The following is a 20,400-nucleotide window of genomic DNA, read 5'->3' as shown; positions in this document are numbered from 1 at the left end:
TATAATAAATGATATGATAATTTATTTGTTTCACAAAATTAGAATCTATACTAAATAAAAGTAGGAGCTGTAAGCTTCTAAGGCTGTCTACGTAGGATTTTAAACTGCCAATAGGAATCTACCATCTCACAACATTTTTTTCTATTTGCCATATCATTTATTAAAAAAAAATTCTTTCTCACTAATTAACATTTTCTATACTAATAAAAAGAAAAATAATATATAGAAAAAAGAAACGTAAATTTTAATATGAATAAATATTAATAAAAATAAAAACTAGTATATAGAAAAAAAATTAAATTTGTTTTGTTAAACATGGAATATATAAAACTTACATTCTTATTTTACAACAAAAGAATATTAACATAAATATATTCGATTAACCCTAGATCTTTTCCAGTATAAATAATAATTAGAGGTCGTGTGACGGGGTAATCCTGTTAATTATAACGAGAATGTGGTCTGAGTTGGTGATTTTAGCGATAGGGGGGGNGGGGGGGGGGGGGAATCTTGATGGATTGATAGAAGAGACCATGAAAAATTGTGTATTGCCTATGATTAATTAAAGAGATGCTGAATGGTACAACGGTTGATGATGGCTGCAATGGGTGGGTGTAGGTGGTGCTCCTGCTCTAGGTGTGTTGAGCTGGAGGCTAATGCCGTTGATGAATTTAGGGTTTGTAGGTAAAGAAGCAGGTGATGAACGGTGGAGGAGACAATAGATTCTGGACTTAATGGGGTTTGTTATAAGATCTAAGTTATGCGAGCAAGATGGAGAAGGAAGAAGAACATGAATGTTGTCTTGTGGTATGGTGGTGACTAGTGAGGTATAGTATTAGTAGGTTATAAACTAATAATCTTAGTACTGAAAATTTCTGATGGTGATGAAACTTTTCTAAGTTTTTTTAAGTAGTTTTCTTGATTGAATCTTCTTAATTTTGTTGATTATGGGTAAATGAATGCTAGGTGGGTTGTGCATAACATTTGTATTAGTCTATTAGATTATAATTTTTTGCAGAGTAAAATAAAAAATCAAAGAACTCTCGAGACAATATATAGAACAAGCAAATAATGTTTATGTCATGATGCATGTAATATGATATTATATCTACTGAATGTTAACTTGTCTTTTATGGAGTTCGATCTATGTATTCTGTACCAAGTAGAGAATCTTTGGTGTAATCAGCGTGTCTTCTCATTACATGTTGCAGTTGTTATATTTATTTGATGATCAATTTGTGTAATTTTTTTCTTCTTAGTTTATCATATACATCAAAACACCGTGATAGAAATACATTCACACGATCGGGGCAACCAGAACAGCGACCATGTTTACAGTTAGCTGCATATCTCCTAAAGAATGAGAAAGCATATGCGCATATTGAGTTAAGCTTTTAGAGACGAAATGTTAGATGTTTGAAGACAAAATGTTTGAAAACGCAAAAATAAACAAAAGGCATGGATCAGAACATTAAGAAACAAAATGTTCTCAATGCTTAAGCTGTAAATTTAAGCATACCCATAGATTTTGTCTCCATACAAGCTTACCCTTAGTCCTTAGATACTATATTCAATTATTAGCCAACTAGACAAACTTGTGTTTTATACTTTCATAATTTACATCATGTGTTAACCACATGTTAATTATCTCAAACCCACCTTCATGATACGTTTACTCCAGCTAAATCTATATTAATACACTCCTGATGAAATATATCTAATATTTAACATTTTTGAAATTACAACAGTTTTTCATATTAACATTTTTGTAAGAGAAAAAAAACATTATATGAAAATATTTCTAATTTTTTTTGTAGAGAAATATATGAAAATAAAAGAAGAATTTGAAAAAAGAACTATTTCTAAATTTAATTTGTATAAATAAAAAAATAAATATGAATAAAAGAGCATTTGTATTATAAAAAACCAAAACTAAAACACTATAATATTTTTACATACTACATGTCAATGTATAGCTATTAAAATTATTCTAAAGTTTAAATTTTTTTTAAAAAAATCAATACAAATATACCCGCGCATAGCGCGGGTTAATAACCTAGTCATATATAAAAATGAGAAGTGAGGTATAATGATAATTAACAAATTAATATGTTAATTTAGATATCAAAAGATTTTATTTGATGAATAATTTAATAAAAAAAATTAATATGGTATGTTAGATGATATCAAATGATTTTTTAGAATATGCTCTTTAAGATTTTTGGAAACAATAAATCCAGACTATATAAATAATATAAAACTTAATCTATAACCTATTTGTAACCAACTTATTAAAATTATATAGTATACAAAAAAATGTTGTATATTTCCGTTTTATTATATAGGAAATGAATGAGTGGCCGCTAACCTAACATTTCCGACGTTCAACATCACTAAACCAATATCGCAACTAACTACTAAGAAGACATAGATTAGCTCCAACCAAAACTTAAGGTGGTGTATCCAATTCTTGGGATGATTCTAAAGTATAAGAAAATTTGAGTAAAATTTTAGGATATTCGGTGTGGAAATGTTAGATTATTTATATAAAAAGTAAAAAAATAGTCTGAGGATTTCTATGAAACAATAAAGATCTTAACACAATTCATAAAGTTTATCTCAATTGTAGTATAGTTATTGATAACTAACGGCAGATATGCATGTGCATAATAGTCAAGGTAGCCAATAATTAATTTGCTCTATTAAAATTGGGTGTTACTAAATTTATTTGTATATATATATATATAAAATAAAATATGGTACAATTTTATTTTTTTAATTACTTCTGTCCAAAACCAGAACATGTTGCATGGTCTTGTCCCAAAAGTCATTCGAATTAGCAACATATAAGCTTTTGTCAAGAACTTCTGCGAGTTGCTCTTTATTACAATTTTCTTTTGGGTTATTTGCATTTACACCTACTTTTGTATAAACATTTTTCATTTTGACCCACGTTTTGTTATTGGTGTGCTTTTCAACATTTCCTTACTATTGTTCACAAATTTTATGACCAATTTGCCCTCAGAAAAATCAGCAAGCTAACTATTTGATCCTAAAAACTATTTTTTTTTTGTGTGTGGCTCTCTCCCTCTTTTATCTCTCTTTTTCTTATTTTTTTTTGTTTTCACTTTAGTTAGTTATTATCAAAAAATTATCTATTTATTTTTTATAAAAGAAATAATAATTATATTTTTTTTACATTTTAAGATGTATTTCGCTATATTTTAGATGAATTATTATATTAGACATTGTCCATTTGTAGTTGAACATTTGTTCACGGTTATGTGGATGATAAATTATGGATATTTACTAAGATACAAAAAAAACGTATCAAATCAATTTGTGGATTCAACATCAATGTTTAAGGTTTAAGGTTTAGATGTTAGGGCTTAGGGTTTAGGGCTTAGATTTAGGATTTATGGGACAACGACAACATCAATCCATATGTTCATGGTCATGTAGATACCAATAGAATCTGTGGGCACTAGTAACACATGATTATAAATCATAAACATTGAAGCTTATACAAGATAGATATTACCCAAACCCTATACACAGACATTAAATCCATGAAAGACCTAAATCTTCAAGCTTGACACACTAAATACTAGACACAAAATGTGAAAGTCTAACCATGTATCTTATAAAATGAACATTAATGCACTAACTCCACATGGATTTCATGTTACTATCTACATGTGTAACTTGTATCCACATGACCATGGTTGTATTGATTCGATGATGTCATTGTAACTTGTATCCACGACTATTACTATTAGTATCCACATGTAATAGTATCCACATGACCATGTGTAACTTGTATCCACGATTTGTAATAGTATCCACATCAAGCATATAAACATCTTATAGAATCAAAAGAGAGTTTCAAAGGGTGTCTATATGAAAACATATTTATTGATTGGGGTTATAGTGCAATTTTTTTAGATAGAAAATTATGTTAGAATACAATTTTTAAGGTAAAAAATTTAGTTAAATAAAATTTATAATTCCAAAATTATTTACTTAATTTAGTTTGGACTTAAAAATTGTTGATTTGGCTATGAACACCTTTTAATTATATTTGATTTAGATTGAACTCATAAATTACTCTAATTTTTGTGGAAACAAAAAACTGAAAGATGCAAACAATGTTTATCTACAAGTTACACCTAAAATATATATTAATTAAAATGAAAATCAAATGTTGAAGAAACCAAGAAAAAAAAAAGAGAGAAAAAAATGAGAAGTAAAGAAAAAAAGTAGTGAAGGTAGTGAAGATATTTTCGATAGACTTATTACTAGTTACAACAAATATGTAACGCCCATATACCAAAATCCTGGTTTTTGATGTGCATCGACCGATGCAAGGTTCATTTTTGCAGGATGACTTAAGTTAAACGCTCGTTTTGTTGCAATTTTGGGTTTGGAAAATCGTAAGGATGGATATAAAAGGAGAATGCTCAACGGTTTAGAGAGTTTTAGCCACTTTTGCCGTTCCTGAGAGAAAAATAAAGAGAGAAAAACTTCTGAAGGTTCCTAAGAGCGTTCTTGGTAGGTTCTAACCCGTTTTTGGAGAGATTTGTCCCTGTAAGTGGAGATCTGAGGCTGAGAACATTAGAAGAGCTTGCGAGGAGGCTATTTTCATGGGTTTTAGAATCAGTTTCGTAATATCAAAGGTGAGTGCATGACCATGACTGATCTAAGCAAAGAAATGCTTGTTTTGTGTGATTTTGGTTGTTGATTGTCTTTGTGCTTGCTTGTGAGTGTTTGGCATTGATTTTGTGGCCTTTAGATGCTTGATTGTGTTTTCTATGCTGCTACTAGGTTGCCATAATGGAACAATGTGGGCTAGAACAGTTGTCTAGGTTGATGGTTATTTCATGCATGTTGTTTGCTTCAGAATTGTTGGATTAGGATTTGTAGACATCTCTGATATTGGTTATCTATTCTATTGAGGCATTTGTTGGATAATTGTTGGATTAATGTTTTTTATTTCGGTGTCTGATCTAAATGTTGTTAGCGAGTATGAGATCAATAGAGAATTAATATACTAAAAAAAAAATAGGTTAGGTCGTTTCAAGATATAACTGACACAATTAACTTTTTAATAGATTTTTTTGGTATAATTATTTAGTAATAGATTTATGTGACAGATTTTAAAAAGTTTACCGGTAGAGTCATAAAATGTACAAGAGATATTGTTAGTTATGATAGACTTAGCAGAGGTAATGTAGTTAATATAGACTTATTTTTAGTGACAACAGATTTATATAAGGCTATGTAGTTATGATAGACTAATATAATAGTACATATTTTGTTAGAGTTAGTAAAAACATAGTAAAACAGTTTGATAGACTTAGTAAACGTTTATAAGTGTGAATTGTTCATTTCGTTTATACTCTTTATACTGATTTATTTTGTCAGCTGCAAATGAATCAGTTTTGTTAGCACCCTTACCATAATATTCGGTGTACACAGTTTTGTATAACTAAGAGGTGGCAGTCGAGGCGCTACAAGTAGTATCAGAGCTGAACCTAGAAGAGTGTGGAGTCGAGTGGGCTCACACCGTCAGGGGGTGATAATCTTGGTGCGCAACGAGGACGTTGCGATCTGTTAGTGGGGGTGAATTATGACACCCTAGTTTCAGACTTGTGCACAGGTTTAATAGAATTGATTTGGCCATCTATGTCACCAAAGTCCACTTATCTTTTCGGTTAAGGGTCTTGAGAGAACTCCAGAGTTAAGCGTGTTTAAGCTGGAGTAGTCTCAGGATGGGTAATCTTCTGGTAAGTGATTATCGGAACTGTGCAAGTGAGGACAAAACATAGGGAAAGATCATGTTGTGATTTGTAGATACGGTAAACAAGTCTCTAAAGCCTCTTGGACATAGCAAACCAACCGTCGGATATGGATGGGCTCATGGTTCTAGTTAGAGAACGTGAGGCCCATTAAGAAAGGTGGGCTCATGGACTGGGATTGGACATGGGGCTCACCAAGAGGTGGCGGTCAGGACGTTACACATCTCAACAATTTGAGATGTTGTGATGATGCATTATACAATGATGTACTGATGTAGGAGCCACATACTTGGTTTTGGTGCTTTTATACACTCGGTAGTTGATGTGAGGATGTTTACTACAATGCTACTGAGACATTTAACTCCACCATCACGAAAGCAAGAAGGAAGTCATTGATTCCAATGCTGGAAACAATAAGAAGACAAGGAATGACACTAATTTTTAAGAGGAATAAGAAATCCTTGTAACATCAAGGAAGATTTTTTAAATATGCTCTGAAAATCCTTGCCTTGGAGAAGAAAGATGCAGATAGATGTACAGTGTATATCTAGATGGAGGTGGTCATTGAGTGGAAATACCGAAGAGTAAATGTTCATGAGGGAAATGGCAAATATGTGGGATTCATTGTGAGCATGCTTATCACTACCAGAAAAATGACTATTCTTAACGTCTGAAAAAACGCTATCTAACGCTACCATAGCGTTTTAAGACACGTTGTATCTGCACCCGTCATCGTAGGTCAGCCACTTTAGATAGCATTTTTTTGGTCTGCTGTCATATTGTAGTAATGTTGTAGTATACAATAGCGTTTATATGTATGCAATTAAATATTATCTCATTTGTATATATAATGCAATTTTTTATTTTATTTTGTTACCAATTTTAAATTCCAAAAACCTCAATTTTAATTTACAAGAACAAAAATAATGGATATTATTAATTATAAAAATTTACAAGTACAGCAAGTCTTTTTTTTTATAGATGTCGAACTTAACAATTGAGTCTAATGATGCGAACAAAATTAAATGAGAAAAAATCATAATCTTCTGTTGCTCATCTTCTTGTTATTGTTGTTGAGCATTTGGTTTGTTGTGCTGCTTCTGAAGATTGTTTCAGTTTATGTTGTCATATACTCCTTTTCTTAACCTTAATTTGCCTTGTCTCTAGCTAAATTCACTTCCTCACGAACCTCCTTACACATCATTCTTAATTCTGAAAGATAAAACTACAAAATAACTTGATCTGTATATCTGAAATGAAATAAGAAAAAAGCTTAATAGATTGATACTCAAAAATACTAAAACTCTAATCACACGCAAATAAAACAGAGTCAATCCTTAAATCAGATAAATCTAGAGATTTTACCTTGTGAACAAGAAAACTATCAGCGGGGAATAAAAGAAAACACTTGGTGGATGCATTTGTTCTTTCTCTTGTCTGGTTGTTCTCTTAAACGAGTCCAGCTGAGCAAACCTTCTTGCACAAATCTGATAATAAACCTACAAAATCAGCCAACCCATAAACAAAATTCACATCAACACTTAAAACCTTGTCAGAAAATCAAACAAATCGAGAGAAAAATTTGGAAAAGCAAGTCACGAAGAAGAGAGAGAGTACTCGTTTAGAGAAGTGACTGGGTAAAATTGGTTAATAAATCATGCATGCAGACGAGGGAATAGATCTAAGAGATGAGGGAAGAAGTAGTGCGTACATAATCTAGGGTTTGTTGAATCTCGAGGCCATGGAGAGGAGGAAGAACCCGAGACGCGATAATACGGGATTCGGATTTGAAGAATAGGAAACAACAGAGACGGAGGAGATTCAAACGATGCCCAATCTGAGATTTGGAGCAGTGGCGGATCGAGAAAATAATTTTACCGGTGGCAACAATTTTAAACTATAAAAACTAAATAAAATATTTAAAAACCATGTCTTATGAACATACTATACATAATAATACCAACTCTTTACCATAGTTTCTACTTTCGACGAGCTAAAAAATACAAAAAATCTGAAATAAAAATTAAAAACCACTTAACATCAATTTTATTAGAATTTTATTTTATTTCTACTAAGGTTGATCCAAGTAATAAATAAAACAATAACATAGAAGAAAATTATCTGAATATTATTTTGCATTTGACGGAGAGAAAGGAAGCTGAAAAGTCGTGCATGTCTCATGTTTAATTTTTAGTTTGTGATGTAATAAAAAGAAATGAGTTTGTAATACATTTTTCCAAGTAAATGGGCTTATAATTATTATTTGGAGGAATTGGGCTTTAGTGCTTTATTAACACAAAAGTCAAACGTGAGTATAAAAAATAAATTAACAGGGGCATTGAATATATTTTTGGCAGGGGCATAAATTAAAATTGTAATAAATTTTTCTAGTTTCTCAAATTTTGACAGTGCCAACTGCCCCGCTTTACAGTAACGTGGGTCCGCCCTTGATTTGGAGGAGTGTTTGCATCATAACTATTTAACAAAATTCAAAGATCTGAAGCAGGATTGTTGTACCAGGGAAGAGAACAAGAACTAGAGGGAAGATAGAGAGAGCTAGTCACTGGACTTGAGGGTTTATGTTAAGGTGTTTCTCGTAAAAGAAGATATTGTGTGTTGAAGAAGGAGATGAGATTGTGTATTTTTGTGTGTCGTATAAGTGTTTAGGTCAATATTCTTAGCGTTTGGGGGACAACTTGAGTTTAGATACAATTTTCGTTAAAATTTTGGCGGACGATGAAATTTTATTATTCATAACGTTTATCACTTTAGAAACGCTATAAAAAAACAGACATATGTCAACCATAACATAAACACATAAACCGCTATACTAAAGTGCTATTAATACATTCACCAAAAAAGTGCTATTAATACTCATTTTTATTGTAGTGTATGATGGGATGATAGAAGTGGGATTGGATGTTGAGTACTACATATCTGGGTTTTTCTTGAAAGATTTGTGAAGAGATAACTATGGGACAACCACCTTCCCATTAAGATGACCACAATATTAAATGAATTCAACTTACAAGTTGGACTACGAGTACACAAATCTTCTTCATGCTCCATTTCTCCATATTCTCCTTTGAAACCATTAGCTCTTTCTCAATGATCTCATTCATATTCTTTTCCACCTTTTTTTCATCTCCTTCAAATTACACACAAATAGTGGTACAACCACTAAGGAGGTTTTCATGATCAAATATAGGAAATTGAGTGTTTTGGAAGTACTTAGAGAATGATTATCAAATGATATAAGGAATATCTTTATACAAAGGGGCAAACTTTTATTATTTAAACTCTCAAAGGATTACAAAGACTCTTAAGGCTCTCTCTCAAACTCACTCGCTCAAGCTTGAATGAAACTCTTCACCAAGCCTCGTTATTATAGTACAAGTCTTAGGGAATATTACATAGAATATTCCTTGAAATATTTTCATACTTTATATTACAACCTTACAATTATTCAACTCTCTCACAACCATATATTGTACTTCACATCATATCTTATTTATCACACATGTTTTTATTATCTATCACACATTTATGTCACACTTATTCATCATCTCCTTCACCATGTCCTTTTGGAGCTCCACATTGGCACATTGCCATCACCATCTTCTTTAGATCACTGAAATCATTGCCATCACCATCTTCTTTAGATCACTGAAATCCTCTAAGATCGCTAGCTCAGGATGAGCTCAAAATTTTTAATAACGTGAATACATGACCATATGTCCAATATATTAAAATGTGTTGGCCCAACCCGATAACTTTGGCAATTTTTAAAGTCCCTAGATCTATCTATCTATGATCTTCACCTTAGTTGAATATCACCATGAAAAAGAAAAACACCTAACAATGATGATAAGGAGGATGATGTTGATAAGTTGGAGCAAATTTGACTCCACATTTAATTTTGGAGCTACCTAACAGAGATATCTATTTTGGATATGAAAATGGAGATGAGTTGGAGCAAATTTGACTCCATATTAAATTTTGTAGATGAATATGTAAATGACTAGGAGATAGTCTAAACTCACAACTTTGTTGTGAAGAAGTAGATAATGAATTGCTAAATAGAAATATAAACGGGGAGAATATGGCAAACTTTATCAGTCATTTCTTATTTTCATATATATTAATCACATGACAAATGGAGAAAGTGTAATAACAACATGTATACATTTTAGATCATTTCCAGCGGCAAGAAACGCTGATCATTGCTCAAAAAAAGATTTTTATTAAAAAATCTGTTTTTTTTTTATTTTTCTAATAAACTCATCAATAACCTAGCGACATCTGTCACTTTTCATATGAGGAAAAGAGGAGCTCTTCTCTCTTCATTTTATTATTTTTTTAATAAAGCAACACTGTCCACTGACATGCATTGCATATTAGAGATAATTGTTGTGGTGAATGACACTTGTTATAGAGAATAATCAATACTTAATTCAAACTGTATCTTGTTTTTTAGAAATTTTGAAAAGTTAGAATGATAGTGAATTTGATATAAATTTTACAAACCCATAATTGAATAACAAGAGTTTGTGAGTTATTTTGAATAACTTTACATAAATTTCAAATTCAAACATGAGATTTAGAAAAATGTTTGGAAATCATAAATTGAGTAACAGTTGATTTTAGGAAAACTCCAAAATCTTTTAAAATTCTGTTTCAATCCTTAATGTCCTGGATCATCTTTGTCTAAAGAAGAAGATAAGAAGCTCAAGATGAAACCATCCAAGTCTCCTTCAAGAACCGAGTCCGGATCCGAGACCTCGTAGTTTGTTCTCAGATCCTTCACCATTCTGTATGGCTGCAAAAACAAAGAATACTCAGCTCGTTCAGCTAATAAAACTAAAAGTACAGGGGAATCATGTTAATTCGGTATTACATACATGGAGAACATAAGTTCTTATCTGGTTTCCCCAGCTGATCTCGGTAAGTGATTGTGTATGTTGAGCATTCATTGCTGTCTGACGAGCCATCTCCAGTTGGTCTAACCGTGATTGTAGTACCGCCATTGCTGAAGCCTTGTTCATATGCTGCGACCTGCATATGAAAATCAAGGATGGGCATAAAAACCAATCCAATCCAAAAGCAACACAAGTTCTTAATATGACATTGAAACCAGACCTTTCGTTCTGACAAGTTGCTGTTATGCCAGTTGGTATGTGAATGATTCTCACAGCACTGTCGGTGGTGTTAGCGTGCTGTCCACCGGCTCCTCCAGAACGAAACCGCTCTATCCGGAGATCCGAGTCATTGATCTGCACACGGGTCGACCCATCACCTAGAATTGGAATCACTGCAACTGCCGCAAACGAAGTGTGCCTCCGTTTACCACTGTCAAATGGGGAAATACGCACCAACCTATGAACTCCAACTTCTGCTTTGGCATATCCATATGCGTATTCTCCGTTCACTTTGATTGTCGCACGCTTTGCAAGACAATGAGCCAACGGTTCAGAATTACAAAATTGACCAATTGCAATAAAAAAATGAGATTTTGCAGTGACTATTGGATACAGAATTGGATCAATGATAGAGCCAACGGTTATGGATGTGATACTAATAATTTTGTGTGTTAGAGCAATATAACTAGCCTAACTACTAAGACAGTTCAGTAACTATAATTGAATGGAATAGCCCCAGAGATAACATGTTAGAAAGACAATGGGCCTGAATAAGTTGGGTGGTAAATGAGGATTTTTTAACTCTCTCTATGATATGTTTTTCTTCCTAAAGTGAATCAATAAAGATTTCATCAGTTTGGACTTTATCTGATTCCTGTATTACAAATGTACGATTCATTTCATCTACTACGAGAGAAAAAAAGCAAACCTTGATTCCTGCAATCTCTCCAGGCGCTTCATCAACAACAGTGACTGAGAATTTGCGCCTTTGAGCCCATGTTTTATACATCTCCATTACCATTGATGCCCAATCATTGCTCTCTGTTCCTCCAGCTCCAGCTTGAACCTATTCAACAGACTTTTTCAGCTTTATAATATGAAGCCAGAGAGAGAAAAATCTCATGCATATTGTCTCTAAGAGTCACCTCGATATAACAGGAACAAGGATCATTCTCCGCAGATAATAAAGCCTCAAGTTCTTTCTCTTTTGAAACCCTTCTCATATCAATCAATGCCTTCAAAGTTTCCTGCAGCAGAAATAAACATAATCAAGGTTAGCAATATTACAAGCCACATTGGCAGTTTTGGTCTCAACTCTCAAGTAGTTCCCCTACGACTTAACCGTTTTAAACTACAACCGCAAAACAGTAAAGAAACACATGCCTAGAGTGCGAAAACTCCCACCGATTCTAACTCTGAATCATTCTCCTCTTTAGCGAGTTTTAACATGTCAATGTGTTCAAGCAGTTCTCTCTCAAAAGTCATAACTCCTTTCATTTTCCCCGTAAGCGAACCGTGCTCCCGGCTTATCTTACCAGCATGATTCGGATCGTTCCAAAGATCAGGCTTATCCAGCTCTGCAGATAACACTCTCAGCCTCACCAGGAGTTTCTTCCACTACCAAAACCATAAACAAAAAGTAAAAATTCAGGCAAGTGACACAGTGACAATGGAAAGCTTGAAGACGCAATCTTACCTGTAATCGTCTCTTGATGACTTGAATAGACTGTGAAATTGCTGCAGCGTGGCTCTTCCAATCACTCTCACTCTCATCTAAAATCGGCCATTGATAAGCTATGATTCGTTCTACTGTAAGTCCATCACAAGTCGAAGCCACAGCTACTGCTTCTGAGCTCAGTGATCGAGTCGTGGAAACGAAACTACTGCCGGAATAAGCGTGATTCTGATTCCGATTAGAGATTTTTCCGAATGAGCTTGACGCAGGTGTTGAATTGAAGCTTCTTCTAGAAGCCAAAACTGAATCTGCATCTGTGAGAGAGTTGAAAGAAGAGAGAAGAACACTACTTGCGATCTTGGTTCCATGGATGAATCTGCTTCGAGATCTTCTGATGATTAACGATAACATTTCGAAATTGATCAGAAGAAAATGAAAAATTTTCGATTCTCGACGGAGTAGTTAGGGTTTGTGGTTTATCTAAAACGACGTCGTATAGACTCCGCGGATTCCCTTCAATTTGATTTCGGTTCAGATTCTTCGGTTTTACAAAATTGCCGGTTATGGACCTAATAGAGAATAGATGGTTTGGTATTGTTTCGGTTCGGATTGAACTTGAAGTTAAATTGAACATCGATTCTAGATCGGTTTACTCGAATTAAACTCATTAGAATTTGGTTTGCTTATTGGATTAAGTATTTCGGTTAGATTTGATCGGTTTATTCGAATTAAACTCTGCTCTTGTGTTTTAAAGAGGAAGATACATTAACACAACAATGTCCCTGCTTCGAAACCTCTCCTGCATCACCTTCTCTGCAAATTCAATAATTACAAAACCCTATTTCGCAATCTCAATCAAAGCCATGGAAGCTACTACCTCTGAACTCAACCTCAATTACCCAAAACCCATTTCAGCTCCTCCACCTCCGATTTCGAAAGACATTGAACTCAGAAGAGCAATGGAAGCTTCGTCAAAATCGAGTCTTTTCAATCTCACAAGAGACGATGTATTATACGAAGACGAACACTTCATGGCTGTGAATAAACCTAAAGGTGTTTACTGTGAAGCTGTTCTTCGCTCTGCTCCTCAAATCGTTCTTGGTGAGTCAATCTTAAATCTTAATTTCTCCATGTTTGCTTAATCTTTCACTCAATTCGATTTGTGGGGGGTTTTGTATGTTTTCAGATTCTTCGAGTGAGTTTCATTTAGCGAATAGATTAGATCGTGATACAAGTGGTGTGATGATCATTACCAAGTCTCATAAAGTAGCCGCTAAGCTTGTTAAGGCGTTTACAGAACATAGGATTAGTAAATCCTACATTGCTCTTTGTATTGGTTCATCTCCAAATTGGAGAAAGATCACGGTTCGTTCAGGCCATGGACGCTCGAAACACGGAGCTTGGCGTGTTTATGCTGCTTCTGACGTTGGTAGAGTCTTACCTGGTGGATCTTTCGTTAGAGATATGGAGACAAGGTTTGAAGTTGTATCTGTAAACAGTGTAAAACCCGAATCTTGTGAAGTGGAGAATGTGGTTGTTGTTGAGAGGGAGCAAGAATTGAGTTGTGATGGAGATGATGATGATGATGATGTTGTTGTTGTGGTTAGGGCGTTTCCACGAAGTGGGAGGACGCATCAGATTAGGTTACATTGTCAGTATCTTGGGATTCCGATTAGAGGAGATGTGAAGTATCATGGAAGGTATGAGTGGAGTGGAAGAACATTTGAGGGGCATGAGCTTCACGCTGAGTATTTGTCGTTAGATCATCCGGTTACCAATGATCCTATTGTTATCCAAGCTCCTCTTCCGTGTTGGGCAGCCGAGGATTGAAAATGATAAACGGTTAACGGATAGAGTTGAATGGTTAGTTTGAAGATTTTGACCTTGGTAAGGAGCAAGACACTAAAGAATCCATTTCAAAGATTTTTTTCATATTATTAACATTTGTATGGCAAAGGGTGGTGCTCTACCACACGCCACTTCAATCTACAATTTAGTTAGTAGCTCCAGTACCTAAAGAAATGCACGATAGAAACAGTATAAATATTTGATTATAGGTTATTGTAAAATAAATTTAACTAAAGCTGCACTGAACTTGGAACATAAGAGCATGCAAATGGGTAAGAATGGTTGACATATACTCCGAGATCCACTTCTTTAAAGGTTCGGCCAATATCCACTCCAACAATGTACGCTACGTTGCGAGTATGGCAGAGTGCTCCTTCGTAGGTTTCAGAAATCACAGCAACCTTCTTCTCCTCGTCAACAAAGAAACTCACATCCATATATGGAAACTCATGAGTTTCATAGTAAAAATGTGGTCTCACATTCACTCCTAAAATCATCTTGCTGTTCCACACCGTGTTGGGCTCAATCTCAGGCGTAATCCAAAACTCCATCATTAGTGTTTCACATCGGTGATGTAAAACCGCAAGCTGCTCTTCTCTAACACTAGATAGAGTCACAAGATCTGTAGGTTTCCAAAACTCAAACGGCAGAGACGAAGGTAGCCTAATCCTCTCTCTTGTAAAATCAAAAGAGAGTAGGATACAATCGTGTCCATCTCTTGTTTCACCAATTAGTATGTATTTCCCTTCAGGTATACTGATCTTCTCTTCTAATGTGACATCAAGAACCCTCCATATATTAGACACTACAAGAAAGCACGTCAATTTAAGACGGATTTTCTGACAGAAAAAATCCATAGAAAATTATATTAGACACTATAAAGACATTTTCAAAAATACTCATTTTGTGTGTCATTAATCAAAAATACTCTTTTCAATGTATCAATGGCTAAATTATAAACTCTAAACCCGAAATACTAAACTTTCCCTTAAAACTATATTGTAAATGTAAAATAGAAACCCAAACATCAAAAAAACTCTAAAAAATAATTTCATTTATTGTAATTTTGTAAAACCGGATAAAAATAAAAAATGTTTAAGAAAATGAGTATTTTTGAACAAGAATATCTCAAAAATTTATTTCTAACAAATTCTATAAAAAAAAAATATGCTAACAATAATGATACATTTCCAAAAAAAAGTTAACATCCCTAGATGTGCTTTTAAAAAAAGACTTTGTAAAGATGTTGTCAAAAAAGAAAAATAAAATAAAAAGAGGATTTTATAGATGAAAGTAGTTAGAATCCGACGGCTAGAAAATGGTATCCCACGAGATGCATCAGTCTCTCACCGTCTCTCACGTGTAAACAGTAAACTCGTGCGAGTCCAAATTCGTGGCTATATCCAGTGATATTAAGCCACGTCATTCCCATGACACGTAAATCTACGTGTTCGTTACTCATTGGTTAGCTTGGATGAAAAAGCGGCGAGAGCTTCCACTTCACTTGCAGGTTGTTCTCTCTAGGGTGCATATGTATAACTTGTAAACTGGTGAAGAGCTCTCTGATCTGATCCGAGTTTGTAGCAATGGCGAAACTAAACCCTAACTTCATCTCCTTGATTCTTTTCGCTCTCGTGGTGATCGTCTCTGCTGAAGTTATCTTCGAGGAAAAATTCGATGGTAGGCTACATACATACATTTCTCTCTCAGTCTCTTCTCTTCTATTAAATCTTAAGAATGTCAATGCGATTGATGATTCTGTTTGAGATCGCTAGATTGATTCGTTTCGATTAGATGATGCCATAACCAGTTTGTTTGATCCAATCCAATGTAGTTTCAATTCGATCGAGCTTTTTTTTCGAAATGATTGTTATAGATCTATGGAATTTGTGGATTTCTTGTTCTACTTGGGTTTTTTTTGAATTCGTAATTACGATCGGTGACCAAGGTTGTGATGATTAAGCCTCTCTTCGGTGACGCTCGGGATTTCACGGAAATAAGGATTTTGATGATAGTTAGGAGTGTAATGAGTTATGTTTTATGCTTAGATTGAAAATTTCTTGTACGATCAATCCATTGAATTCATACCTTATGAGAAGTTTTAATCAGACGTTTAGACTTTCATTTTCTCGTCTGATTGATTTGTTCCTTTGTTTTCTCTTTTATTCTAAAGATGGGTGGGAGAGCAGATGGGTAAAATCCGACTGGAAGAAAGATGATAACACTGCTGGGGAGTGGAAACACACAGCTGGAAACTGGTCTGGTGACGCTAACGATAAAGGTATGTTTCAGGACCAGTGATGGTGATGATTCATTGGTGCTTCATATTCTCATGTCAATGATCACTCTCTTGCGCAGGTATCCAGACTAGCGAGGACTACAGATTCTACGCTATATCAGCTGAGTTCCCTGAGTTCAGCAACAAGGACAAGACCCTAGTCTTCCAATTCTCTGTCAAGCACGAGCAGAAGCTTGACTGTGGTGGTGGCTACATGAAGTTGCTCAGTGATGATGTTGACCAGAAGAAATTCGGAGGAGACACTCCTTACAGGTGCATTTTCGTTTTCTTTCACAATCTCTTTATCAACTTCAAACATCGTAGGCTTATCTTCTTTTTTGTTACCTGCAGCATTATGTTTGGCCCTGATATCTGTGGCTACAGCACTAAGAAAGTACATGCTATCCTTACCTACAATGGAGCAAACCATCTGATCAAGAAGGAGGTCCCATGTGAGACTGACCAGCTTACCCATGTCTACACATTCGTCCTCCGTCCAGATGCTACTTACAGTATCTTGATTGACAATGTTGAGAAGCAAACTGGTAGCCTCTACTCTGACTGGGATCTCCTCCCACCAAAGAAGATCAAGGATCCAAGTGCCACGAAGCCTGAGGACTGGGATGACACTGAGTACATTCCTGATCCGGAAGACACTAAGCCAGCTGGATATGATGATATCCCAAAGGAGATCCCAGACACTGATGCTAAGAAGGTTTGAACCTGACCTTTTTCTCTCATTGATGCATATTAAATCACTTGCTGGGTTTTTATTTGGATCTTTTTGTTTTTTTAGCCTGAGGACTGGGATGAAGAAGAAGATGGTGAGTGGACTGCTCCAACCATTCCGAACCCAGAGTACAACGGTGAATGGAAGCCCAAGGTTTGTTAGTTTTTTTTTCTGTCAAATGGATATATTACTAGTTACTTTCCTCTCACTGCTGTCATATTGTACTGTAGAAAATCAAGAACCCAAATTACAAGGGCAAGTGGAAGGCTCCAATGATTGATAACCCTGGTAATATTCTCTCTGCGATTGCTTATATTCATAATGTCCATAGTATTCATGTAATAAAATGATCCATGTCTCTAAAATAGTAATTTTTATAACAAAATACAACCTCAAACGAGCTTGACGCAACTAGGAATCCATCATATTGTATATTCAACTGAAATACTTCTTTAGAATCTGTTAGTTATGGATCATAGATGTAACAAAATTTATTCAGTTTAAGATTTTTGTTTTCCATGAAGTTATATGGGATCAGTAGTAAGTCTTAAGTGAATCTTTTTTTACGCAGAGTTCAAGGATGACCCAGAACTCTATGTCTTCCCCAAATTGAAGTATGTTGGAGTAGAGTTGTGGCAGGTAACAATAATATCTTGTCACTGAAACTTTTTCTTCTTTCCTGATGGTGTATGTTTGGTACTAAACACATGCTATTTTTGGTAGGTGAAATCTGGATCCTTGTTCGACAATGTGTTGGTAAGCGATGACCCAGAGTACGCTAAGAAGTTGGCCGAGGAAACCTGGGGAAAGCACAAGGATGTATGTTAATCAATCGTTGGTCTTCGTTTGGTTTACTGTGGTTAATGAATTATAACTAATAATCTAGTCTGGTATTACAGGCGGAGAAAGCAGCATTCGACGAAGCTGAGAAGAAGAAAGAGGAAGAGGTAATTACAATCCTCCATCCAAATTCTTTTGTCTTATTCAAATAAGTTTAGTAATCAAGTTTTCTTTTTTTATATTTTTTTGTTTGGTATTACCAGGAATCGAAGGACGCTCCTGCTGAATCTGACGTAAGATCTCTTGGGCTTCACATTAATTTGCATAGTAAACCTCTCTGTTCTATCAAGGGTTTTGACATAAATGTACTCTTTCCTACAGGCAGAGGGAGAAGCAGAAGATGATGACAATGAAGGAGATGACTCAGACAACGAATCAAAGTCTGAGGAAACCAAGGAATCCGAGGAAACCGATGCTGCCCATGTATGTTTCTAGACCTTTTTTTCAGCTTTTAAACCCAAAACATATAGTTCATTGTGCTATGTGACTAACTTTTGTGAAAACTATTTGATTACAGGACGAGCTTTAAGCGAAGAAGGTGGAGAATTAAAAAGTCCTCAGTGTCTTATTTGTTCTTTACCTTTTCTTTCAAAGAAATTTTTTTAGCTCTAGTTTGGTTGTGATGTAGAACTTTTTAGCTATCATGGTGATATATGGTTGTGGCAGCCTTATTAGACTTGAGAAGATCCTTTCTGATTCTCTTCACCTCTCTCCTTCTTTTTACCCTCATTATCCTCTCGTATTAGGCAAAAAAAGTGAAGAGATCTTAATTGTTGGAGGCAAAGCATTCACTTACTTGAAGACCACTGTCTAATAGCAATGCCATCATTGCAAAATTAGAACTTCATGAATGATAATTTTCTCCCAAAACAACACTCAAACATCAAACAACAAGAGAAGTTGATTCGTAGTGGTTCATAGTCCGAGTCTGACACGCATTCTAGCAGTTTAACTAGAAGAAGACCTAGTTGTAAAATGTGACTGTTTTGATATATGAAAATAACCTAGCACTCACAATTAGGCTATCACTGCTTCTCTTTAACCAGTAAAAAAGAGTTATGTTCTAAAAACTGAACTACTAAATGCTTTTTTTTTTTATATGTCGTCCAACTTCAAAAAAATATGGTCTTGTTTTAAATAAATAAAAAAATAGTATTAGGTTATTTTAAAAATGTAAATAAAGTAGAATTGTCAATTAAAAAAAAAGTAAGTTATACTAAGTAAAACACAGCCGCGAAGTTAGAAAACGAGTAGATCTGATGGTCCAGGTTGGCTTTTCAATGACATCAACCATAACGATACCTTCCACTCATAACACGCCACGTCACTACACCAGCTCGATCATCGGCCACGTCTGTTTCCATATTTTGTTTCTTATAACTCTATTTTTTTTTCTTCTCTTTTTCGAAAGATCGAGAGATCAGAGACCAAGTCACGAAACTATGTTCTTGTTCGATTGGTTCTATGGAATCCTAGCCTCTTTAGGGTTATGGCAAAAAGAAGCCAAAATCTTGTTTCTCGGACTCGATAATGCTGGCAAAACCACTTTACTTCACATGCTCAAAGACGAGGTTCGATTTCGATTTCAATTTTTTTTTTTTTTTTGGGTAGATCTATTTAGTCATGTCTTCGTTTCATCAATTTTAGGGTATTCATAGTGGCTTTTTGGGATTTTGTATTGATTGAGTTTGTGTCAAAATTTTAAGATCTGACTCTTTTTTTTTTTTTTTNTTTTTTTTTTTTTTTTTTTTTTTTTGGTGGTGATATTAATATATAGAGATTAGTTCAGCATCAGCCGACGCAACATCCAACGTCTGAAGAACTTAGCATTGGCAAAATCAAATTCAAGGCTTTTGATTTGGGTGGTCATCAGATTGCTCGTAGGGTTTGGAAAGATTACTATGCCAAGGTTCATTTACTATATTCTCTCTTTACTAATACTTTTTTCATATCGAACCGAGCTATGTTTTATCTGATGATTCTTGCTGGTATGCTAATTCAAAAGCTTAGATGGAAGTTTCTTTATTACATCACAATTCAAATTACACATGTGTTTGCCTTCAAGTCTTGATCTGAGAGTATAAATTAATGTTCTTTTCCTTTAGTTCTACACAGTTAGAAGTGATGTTATGGTTTAGACCTTTTGGCATGTATATCATCAGACTAGAGTTGTTTAAGATGAACCTAGAGCTGTGATATTCTCATATCAGTGATATATAACTATGGTGATGAGTTTTTGTAGAGCGAACTCCAAGTATGTTTTGTTCTCTGTGCTGATAGAAACTCTTTTTTTTTTTTTTTTTTTTTTTTTT

The 20,400-nt window shown here is 34.5% G+C and overlaps 4 protein-coding genes across 5 annotated transcripts in view; 3 read left to right on the top strand and 1 right to left on the bottom strand.

The window, feature by feature from the left end:
• On the bottom strand, positions 10,332-12,839 carry LOC104758965 (peptide chain release factor PrfB2, chloroplastic-like). The gene is made up of 7 exons (XM_010481941.2): positions 12,414-12,839; positions 12,122-12,334; positions 11,863-11,964; positions 11,646-11,783; positions 10,938-11,242; positions 10,700-10,853; positions 10,332-10,617 (listed from the first exon to the last, which is right to left on the bottom strand). Exons 1-7 carry the CDS (start codon positions 12,801-12,803, stop codon positions 10,483-10,485), a joined length of 1,437 nt encoding a protein of 478 aa, XP_010480243.1. The 5' UTR covers positions 12,804-12,839; the 3' UTR covers positions 10,332-10,482.
• Positions 13,163-14,473, top strand: LOC104758964 (RNA pseudouridine synthase 1). The gene is made up of 2 exons (XM_010481940.2): positions 13,163-13,493; positions 13,579-14,473. The coding sequence occupies exons 1-2, from the start codon at positions 13,169-13,171 to the stop codon at positions 14,220-14,222; spliced, it is 969 nt and encodes a 322-aa protein (XP_010480242.1). The 5' UTR covers positions 13,163-13,168; the 3' UTR covers positions 14,223-14,473.
• LOC104758963 (calreticulin-1) lies at positions 15,764-18,795 on the top strand. 2 transcript variants are annotated; one of them, XM_010481938.2, is made up of 12 exons: positions 15,765-15,920; positions 16,414-16,521; positions 16,599-16,791; positions 16,870-17,233; positions 17,315-17,401; positions 17,479-17,536; positions 17,820-17,887; positions 17,972-18,067; positions 18,148-18,195; positions 18,292-18,321; positions 18,410-18,511; positions 18,606-18,795. In XM_010481938.2, the coding sequence occupies exons 1-12, from the start codon at positions 15,827-15,829 to the stop codon at positions 18,615-18,617; spliced, it is 1,260 nt and encodes a 419-aa protein (XP_010480240.1). In that variant the 5' UTR covers positions 15,765-15,826; the 3' UTR covers positions 18,618-18,795. The 2 variants fall into 2 exon arrangements, with proteins under 2 accessions (XP_010480241.1, XP_010480240.1); XM_010481939.2 differs by lacking the exon at positions 18,292-18,321 and having other exon boundaries at positions 15,764-15,920; positions 18,420-18,511.
• The window catches only part of LOC104758962 (GTP-binding protein SAR1B-like), a 2,242-nt gene continuing 1,153 nt past the window's right edge, over positions 19,312-20,400 (top strand). The window contains exons 1-2 of the mRNA XM_010481937.2: positions 19,312-19,659; positions 19,866-19,997. Coding sequence (XP_010480239.1) covers positions 19,348-19,659; positions 19,866-19,997 — 444 coding nt within the window. The 5' untranslated portion in view covers positions 19,312-19,347. The remainder of the gene's footprint in view (positions 19,660-19,865; positions 19,998-20,400) is intronic.

The sequence above is a fragment of the Camelina sativa genome, chromosome 17, assembly GCF_000633955.1.
Source record: "Camelina sativa cultivar DH55 chromosome 17, Cs, whole genome shotgun sequence".
In the NCBI taxonomy this organism is placed as follows: domain Eukaryota; kingdom Viridiplantae; phylum Streptophyta; class Magnoliopsida; order Brassicales; family Brassicaceae; genus Camelina; species Camelina sativa.
Note: the sequence above shows the minus strand (reverse complement) of the source record. Positions and strands in the feature narration are given on the sequence as shown.